Genomic DNA, 9,801 nt, shown 5'->3' with positions numbered 1-9,801 from the left:
AGTCAAATCCGAAAGACTAAGGGGTGGTTGTTTATGACATGGATGGCCTACATCTACATGCATGGGCGACCTCATGAATCATGTCTATCTATCTTTCCCAGAGACCAGAGACCGCACACTATCACATTATACAGTAAAATGCATATAACTAGAATTTTTATATTTCAAATAATAATCCATAATTTTTGTGAAAAGTTAGAAGTGAGAGAAAGAGAAAAGAGAATGGATAAATGAAAGTGAGTGCTATATAATTTTTGGCCAACACTCACATTCAGTCATTTTAAAATAAAATTAATAGTTAAAAATTATTAGTTAATAATTTTAAATAAAAACCCCATTCTATATATTGTTTTGTGCAAGAAGGAACAAGGCCATGACCGACAAGTGAAGGTGTCGTTTATTTGTCAGCAAAAAACAACGAAACAACCCAACCCGAACCAAATTGAATTCCGAAAGGTGTATATGAAATATATAACAGCACAATAGCAAAGCAAAACCCACTTTAATTTTTCTCTTTACTCTTTAACTTTGCTTTTCTCTCCACTACCACACCGCAAAAAGACTCACCCGCACAAGCTTTTGCTTTTCGCCGTTTTGGATTTGTTGTAGATCCGCAGAAACTAATAATATGATTCAAGAACTCTTCGCTGGTGCTGGCTTTGTAGCACCTCCTGACAAGAAATACTCCATTAACAACAACAATCTTATTAGTAATAATGGAGGTGGAGGAGGAGGAGGAGGACTTCTCTTACCACCAGCACCACCTTCTTCTTCTTCTTCTTCTACACCTACTTCTACGGTTGTGGCCGCCACCTCATCAAATAGTTCGGAGAATCTGAGGTGTCCGCGATGCGATTCATCCAACACAAAGTTCTGTTACTACAACAACTACAACCTCACTCAGCCTCGCCATTTCTGCAAGACATGCCGAAGGTACTGGACCAAAGGTGGTGCTCTCAGGAACGTCCCCATCGGCGGTGGCTGCCGGAAAAACAAGAACATCGGTGTCTCGAACTCCTCAGCGGCAAAGGCTGCAAGCGCCACCCCGAAGATGAAAGCTATGGTGGCATCAGAGCTCAGAAGATCATCATCATCGCCGCTTGGAATCGACCACCACGATCTTCCAGCAGGACCAATCCTATGGGGATCTCCACAGAATAGTCATCTATTGGCGTTACTCCGAGCTGGCCAGAGCCAAAACCCTAACCCTAACCCTAACTCCATGCTCATGAACGGTGTTTCAGTGAAGGAAGAACGGAACTACAACATGGTGAGTAGTACTGCAGTAGAGCCATTGATGATGAATAATAATATTCCAAGAACAACCCTAGGCTATGATGGAGTTGGAGTTGGACACATTCCTCAATTGGATCTGTGCAGCTCTTTGTGGAGAAGCAATAATAATAACAATCAAGAGCATCAACCTGCAGCAGCTGCTACTTCCTTTCTACTTTCTGAACAACACCAAACCAGTAGCAATGGAATTCAACAACTTTATCACAAACTCAGGTCAACACCTAATAACTATGCCACTCACAATAATTCATCGCCAATCTTCATGCCAAACATGGCTGCTTCTTCTTCTTCTTCTTCTTTATCCACCATTTTGGAATCATCTTCGGTTTCCACCGCTGAATTGGGCTGCTGGAATAATCCAACCCTTCCCTGGCTTTCTGATCTTCCTGCTGCAACCAATGGTGCATACCCTAATTAACTGCAACTGTATGTTTTTCCTTCTTTCAAAAAAGATTTTTTTTTTACCTCATTAGATAGCTAGTTCTCCTTTGTTTGTATTTTGTAGATGTTAATCTTTATTTTTGGAGTGTATGTTTTCCTTTTTGGTGGTTTATTTTGCTTGTTTGGGTGGTATATGAATATGAGTTATGGACCTGTAGCATTATTATTTCTCACTCTTGCATGTTTCTTTGATCTGTTTAATTTTCACTATATATATTTGGTTTATGATAATGGTGTATTTAGTTTAATTAGTTCCCGATCAAAAGTTTGGAATGAATGGACTTATAATACTTGGTAGATTTTATCAAGTCTCTCTTACATATTAATTAATCAATTAGTTTTCATATAAATCTCTTCACTTAATTAAATAGTTAAATTATCTCTGTGCCTTTGCTTTTCTGCCTTTTCAACTTTTTTCAATCTCTTCATCAGCCTTTACTTTAGCTTTAAAATTAACGCCCAGATACGAAATCTAAATAAGTTAACAGTACTAAAGAGAAATTAAAATACTGTATATGTATAATAGTAGATAGTAGGCATTGGAATGCAAAGATTTAGGGCGTGTAAATTTATATAGACAGAGGCAGTTAACCTATGATTAAAAAAATTGGATAATAAGTTAAAGCTGGTGTAGAAGAATATATCATCTTGGTAAGCTCAATAACTTTAGGGATAATTTAATTTCGTTGTCATGTAAGTAAGTAATATTAGTTAAGTAGTGAAGATGTGGTGGGTAGCATATGTAATAATGTAAATAATATATATGTTAAGACTTAAGAGAGATTTTTGTTTTGTTACGAGAAACTGATGAATCTAATGCAAAAGCAGCCTTTGGCAACAGTTTCCTCAAACAGCATTAGAATCTTGATGGTGTTTGCGAGGATTCCCACCTGCACTTGGTCTATATATATGACACAGCCTTACACTGAAGACCTATCTCTGACTCCTTCTTCTTCTTCTTCTTTTTCTTTTTCTTTTTTTTTTCCCCCTTTGCTAGTAGTGTTGTTACCAACAATTTTTTTTTCGTTCGCGCATGTAACTCAATGTTGTCTATTCATTGTCTACTTCAATTTGATACTACTAATTAATTAGTAATTAAGAACGGAAAATAAGTCTAAATAGCCTAGTCATCTGAAAACATGTAAAATAAGTTTTCGTATTTGAGCTTATTATTAGCTAAAAGACACTTTTTCTCAATCAATTTCTTTAGTTTGGTCCTCGTACATTATTAATTTATTATAAGTTATTAATTACCTCATGTTGCACTTATTGTGTCGCCTTGATGTCATTATGTGCCGCGATTCACAAGCATTGGACTAATCAGATAGTTAGATATGTACATCGGCCGGGTATAGAATTATGCCTATAAAATATGATACATTGTGTGGTTTATTTGTCTATCTGAATATGAAGAAAACATCAACTACGTATTTTACCACAAAAAAAGTGATGTTTGATAACATATTGCTAGAAGTTTGATATTACTGTACCATGTTTTGTATTTTTTCTATTAGTACTACACACAAAAAAAAGTATACTTCCATTTTTGTTCTAGGGTTTAGGAGAATTCGATGAGATAGAAATACGATTCAATAAGATAAAATAAGAAATCCTAAAGAATTCGGATTCTACAATAAAAATAAAAAATTTATAATAAAAGATCAATATCTAAAACTAAAGAGTCAAAGATTTCTTGTGTAATAAGATGTATCCCTTGCTCTTGAGTAATTTATTTTGGTCTACTTATTAACCCGTTTTAGAAAAAAAAATTATTGTGCAAGAATTATGATAGTAATAATTAATTTTCTATTTTTTGAAATAAAAATATTAGCTCCTAATCTCTGAGCATTTCTAATTTTAGACCAAAGGGAGTTAGCTTTTTATATTAGAAGTGGGCGAAGTCTTGAAAAAATATTAAACACAGTGGTAAAAAGGCCTATTGAATTTGGTGACCATGGCGTGCGTGGCCCAACTCTTTAAGACATGCAAATAATATGCCCAATTTCCTCTCCCTCCTTAGCTATTCGCTTATATGCTGTCGTCTGAATACAATACGGTTTCATAGTTTTTGGTGGACTAGTTGTTGGGTGGGCTTCGAGGATTTGCGCAACATATAACAATTATTTGGTGAGTTTTCTTTCAAAAAGGGATGGATTTTGCTTTGGCAAAGAAAAAAAAAAGAATAATGTCATTTGTTATTGCTGTGTGTTATTATTAACTTAGGCTTAACCTCTTATTTATATACGTATAAAAGATTACATTTTCAAACTTTATTAAATTTATTCTATCTTGAGAATACTGAACCGCGCATCATAAATGGGCATCCACATAACCATTTTTATCACAACACTCTCTTTGAATGTCAGTTTAGGATTGTCTCATTAAAATCTTACTAAAAAAAATTCAATAGAAAAAAATTGAGAAAAACCCAAATCAGCCCCTGACAATTATCTCGAAAGACAACGAGGCCCCTAACAAAAAAAAACCCCAACCCGGCCCATGACAAAAAAAATAAACCCAACTCGGCCCCTGACAATTACTTCGAAAGGACAACGAGGCCCCTGTGCAAAAAAAAAAATCAATGTTATTTTTTTGGCACAGGGGCTAATCAGTCCCAAAAAAATTATCAGGGGCCGGATTGGGTGTTTTTTTTTCTTGGGGGCCTCGTTGTCCTTTCGAGATAATTGTCAAGGGCTGGATGAGGTATTCACTCAAAAAAATTTTAGTAAAAGAAAAAGAGTACAATATCCTTCGTGATGGGGACTATCTCATTAAAAACCTTGTCAAGAAAAACCCAATGAGAAAAAACCTGACCAAAGAAAAAAAAATACAATCTCCCATTCTTGTTGACATTATTTAATATCTCGAAATCGGCGCATCCCAATTTGATGTGCTAATTTTTTAAAGGAGGATTTTGAAAATGACTTTGTATATAAATCTGCCAGATTATCGCTCGAGCGAATCTTTTGGATATAAATTGTTCCTTGATTTTGAAGATCATGAGAGAAGAAGAATTTGGGAGAAATATGCTTTGTTCTATCACTTTTAATGTATCCACCCTTAAGTTGAGCAATGCATGCTGTATTATCTTCAAATAAAATAGTTGGAGCTATTTTTCTATCAGTTAGTCCACAAGATGATAGAATATATTGGATTAAACTCCTTAGCCAAAAGCACTCGCAACTTGCTTCATATATCGCTAGTATTTCAACATGATTAGAGGATGTTGCTGCCATCGTCTGTTTCATGGACCTCTATGATATAGTTGTATCACCATATGTGAATTGGTAGGTATCCTGTTTGAGATATTCCTTTGTGTGAATCAGACAAGTATCCTGCATCTGCATAGCCAACTAATTATGATTTGGATTCATATGAATAAAATAAACCCATATCAACTGTTCCATAAAGATATCAAAAAATTTGTTTGATTCCATTCCAAAGTCTTCTGGTTGGATAAGAACTATACCTTGCTAGTAAATTCATAACAAATGATATATCAAATCGTGTATTATTAGCAAGATATATTAGTGCTCCAATAGCACCGAGATATGGTACTTCAGGACCAAGGATATCTTTATTTTTTTCTTTAGGACGAAATTGATCCTTTTTCACATCCAAAGAGCTTACAATCATTGGGATACTTAATGGATGAGACTTATCCATATAAAATCTCTTCAAGATCTTTTCTGTATATGTCGTTTGATGAATAAAGATCCCATTTTTTGTATGCTCGATCTACAGGTTGAGACAAAATTTAGTATTTCCAAGATCTTTCATCTCAAACTCTTCTTTTAGAGCTTTTATAATTATTAGAATCTCTTCAGGGGTTCCAATGATAACATACACAGGAATTATAATGAATCCAGATGCAGATTTCTTTATGAAAACACATGGGCAGATTTCATCATTTTTGAATCTCTTTTTTGCCAGATACTCCATAAGACGATTATACCACATTCTTCTAGATTGCTTTAGACCATATAAAGATCTTTGCACTTTGACTGAGTACAACCCCTGCAAATATTCATTAGATGGTTTAGATATCTTTAGCCCTTCAGTGATTTTTATATAGATATCACGATCTAATGATCCGTGTAAATAAGCTGTCACTACATTTATTAGATGCATATGTAGCCGAATAAACTAACCAAATAACGCAATGTTATTTCATATACTATAGGGGAATATGTTTCTTCGTAATCTATATCGGGTCTTTGTGAAAAATCTTGCGTCACAAGTCGAGCTTTGTAGTGTACAACTTCATTTTTCTCATTTCATTTTCTCACATACCCATCTGTATCCAATAGGTTTTACATCTTCTGGTGTACGGACTACAAGTCCAAAAACTTCATGCTTTGCAAGTGATTCTAACTCAACCTTCATGACTTCTTCCCATTTCGGCCAATCATTCCTTTGTCGACATTCTTCAACTATTCTTAGTTCAAGATCCTTACTTTCATGCATGATGTGTAATGCCACATTATATACAAATATTTTATTGACAATTTTTTTATTTTGGTTTCATTTTGTCTCCTGTAAAGACATAATTTATCGAGATATCATCATTTTCACAATTTTTAGAATTTTCAAGTACCTGAACATCTTCTGGTGTCAAAATTATATCAGAATTTTGGACAACTGCAGATGTCTTTAGTATGTCTTTATATTTTTAACAGAAATAGTATTTACCTCTTTCTTTTGAGAATTTTTGTCTTCGGAATCAACAGGTCTACTACGCTTCTGACGTGAATTTGTTTCGGTAGCTATTTGTTCGACTGGAACATCAATTCGAATTGGAGCCTTTTTAAATGGTATGTAGGATTTGGTTATCCTTTTCGTATAAGAAAATGCATCAGGAAATTCATTTGCTATTCTTTACAAATGTATAATCTTTTAAACTTCTAGTTCACATTGCTCTGATTATGGATCTAAATGCATCAAGGATGATGCATTCTAATTAAGTTATTTTTTAAGAAGCTTATTCTCTCCCCCCTAATGTTAAAAATTTTGATTCATCAAAATGACAATCAGCAAATCGAACTTTAAACACCTCTCCTATTTGTATCTCAAGATACCTCACTATAGAGGGAGAATGATATCCCAATTTAAACCTCAAAGTGGTCCCTAAAATTGTACTCGAGTCTCAAAGTGGTCCCTGAAATTAATAGTTACCCAATTTCATCATCGAACTTGCACTCCAAGACTCATACTAGTCCCCAAGATATTATCCGTCCATCGAAACACTAAAACGACATTGTTTTGTATTTGTAAAAAAAAAAAAAAACACCTGAGTCTCCCCCTCCCCCTTCCCCTTCCTCTTTTTCTTCTTTCCCCCTTATTCTTTGTTCCTTGACTTCTCTGTTGCGGACCACGCTGCCGTCGAACCCAGACCGCCGCGACATCTCCCTATGTCGTTCCTTCCCAAGCTACCAACCGCCAGCCACCAGCCGCTAGCAACCCCAAAGACCACATCACAATCCCTTCTTCTTCCCTCCTCTTCCTATTCTTTTTCTCCTTGTTTTTCTCCTCCCCTTCGCACAAGACCAGCCACCACTGTCACCACGCTACGCTGCTGGCCTATCCCTTCCCTTCGGCCTCATCGTCACTCACAGAACATGACCCCCAACCTCTCTCTCCAGCTCGTCAATCTCTCACTGACGCAGAGAAACAGCAGAACAGAGGATAGCCCTTGTTCTTCCTCCTTCTAGCGAGAACATGGTACAAGTCCAAAAGACTTATTTTTTTTTTATCTTTTTCTTTGCGTGTTTGATGCAGAAAGTGAGAAGTCCAAGAAGCGAGAAGTGGTTCTAAGAGGTGAAAGATGCAGACTTTGGTGAAAAGGGAGAAAAAGTTGAGACGGGCATTGGGTGGCTGGAGAGAGATGCCGAAGATGAGAGAAAAGCGATAGTGAACGTTGGAGAAGGGGAGGGGAAGGGGAGGCTCTGTTTTTTTTAAATACAAAATGACGTTGTTTTAGTGTTTCGATGAACAGAAAGTGTCTTAGGGACTAGTATGAGTCTCGGAATGCAAGTTCGAGGATGAAATTGGGTAACTATTAATTTTAGGGACCACTTTGAGACTCGAGTATAACTTCAGGGACTACTTTGAGGCTTAGCTCTCATATCCTATATAAATTTCCAATTTTCTTTGAGGTCCCATTTTGGTGCGAAAAGGTAGGACAATTGGGACATATATCGCACACCCAAATATCCTTAAATGAAAAATATTTGACTGCTGGCCAAAAGCTAATTACAGAGGAGAGAATTGATGGTAACTTGTTGGCCTCAATCAAATAAGTGCTGCAACATGTAAAATGGCATATGAAGGGTATTTACAAATTTGATTAATTAATATTATTAATATTATTGATATTAATATTAATATTATTAATAAACGGTTACTAACCGTTTAGTACCATTTGGTTGAAGGGACACAACCTTTTAAGGATTGTGTATGTTCAAAACATTGTGTCTATTGGCTAAAGGGACACAACTCTTTAAGAGTTGTGTATATTCAAAACATTGTATCTATTGGCAATAGAAAAGACACAACCATTTGTATACGTAACCAATCATAATTGCTATGTGCAATATGTATAAATAAGTCCTTGTTCACTATTTCAAATATGACGTACTAAGTGTACAAATTACTCAACCATTAAGAGATTTTCTTTGTTCAAGAGAGTTGAGAATTTCTTACTATTGCTAATTAAGAAATTCTTAGGTTTCATTGTATCCTGGGAGAGTATTGTCATCAACCCTATAGCAACTAAGTGTGGGGACAAATATTTCTCTAAAGAAAGCGATCTAATCGTGCCTTGAAACCACTACATAAATATAAGATTTTGTCATCTTACCATCTTCATATACCCAACAGCATACCCCCAAGCAGAGGTTGGGAGATTCATTTTCATAAGTAATAGTCTAGCAATTAATTGGAGGTGTTTAATAAGTGCTTTTGCTAACCCATTTTATGTGCGAACATGAGTTACTGGATATACAGCGCTTATTCTGGCCATATAATAGCATCAAAGACTTAAGAAGTGAACTCACCAGCATTATCAAGACGAATTATTTTGATTGGATTTTCTAGAAACTATGCTTTTAATCGAATAATTTGAGCAAGTAATCTCACAAACGCCAGATTGTGAGAAGACAATAAGCACACATGTGACCATCTCAAAAATGCGTCTATTAGGACCATAAAATATTTGAAAAATCCACATGGTAGATGAATATGTCCATATATATCGTCTTGAATCCTTTCTTGGAATTTAGGAGACTCAAATCTAATATTTAATGGTGATGGCCTTAAAATTAACTTTTCCTGAGAACATGCAGCACAACAAAATTCACTGGATTTAAGAATCTTCTAGTTCTTTAGTGAATGTCCATGGAAATTTTCAATAATTCTCCGTGTCATGGTTGTTCCAGAATGTTCCAATCAACCATGCCAAATCATGAATTCATTTGGGCTAATAAACTTCTAGTTTACAATGGCATGTGATTCAATTGTACTAAATTTAGTATAATATAACCCAGAAAAAAGTGAGGGCAACTTTTCTAATATAATCTTTTTATTTGAATCATGAGTTGTAATATATAAGTACTCATGATTTTCCTCATTCATTGTTTCAATATGATATCCATTTCGGCGAATATCTTTAAAATTTAACAAGTTCCTTAGAGATTTAGTAAACAATAGTGTATTATTTATTATGAATTTTGTTTCTTCGATAAACAAAATTATAGCTCTTTCGGAGCCTTTCATCACATTGTCTGAGACAATAATAGTATTAACATATTCTTCTTTTGGTACAAGATGAGTAAAATATATATTACTTTTGAGAATGATATGCGAACTTGCACTATCTGTAAGGCAAACATCTTCATCATATGTCTTTGTTATTTTCTTTAAAGATAAATAATAATAATAAAATAAGTAGTAGTACATGTGCAGTAAAATTGTATTCCTGATTGGAATTATTTTTCTAAGAAGCACCATACATAAAAATAGTGTCATATACTAAATTTTTTTTATTATTACTATTATTATTATTTT

General features: G+C 34.8%; 1 protein-coding gene across 1 annotated transcript; it reads left to right on the top strand.

The window, feature by feature from the left end:
* Nucleotides 362-1,985, top strand: LOC107642805 (dof zinc finger protein DOF1.1). The gene has a single exon (XM_016346281.2). The coding sequence runs from the start codon at nt 629-631 to the stop codon at nt 1,712-1,714; it is 1,086 nt and encodes a 361-aa protein (XP_016201767.1). The 5' UTR covers nt 362-628; the 3' UTR covers nt 1,715-1,985.

The sequence above is a fragment of the Arachis ipaensis genome, chromosome B05 (genome assembly GCF_000816755.2).
Source record: "Arachis ipaensis cultivar K30076 chromosome B05, Araip1.1, whole genome shotgun sequence".
NCBI classification, from domain to species: domain Eukaryota; kingdom Viridiplantae; phylum Streptophyta; class Magnoliopsida; order Fabales; family Fabaceae; genus Arachis; species Arachis ipaensis.
This window is presented reverse-complemented; position numbering and strand designations above follow the sequence as displayed.

What these genes read in the sequence shown, in the direction of transcription:
- LOC107642805 (XM_016346281.2), top strand. Translation starts at nt 629, where the DNA reads ATGATTCAAGAACTCTTCGCTGGTGCTGGCTTTGTAGCACCTCCTGAC.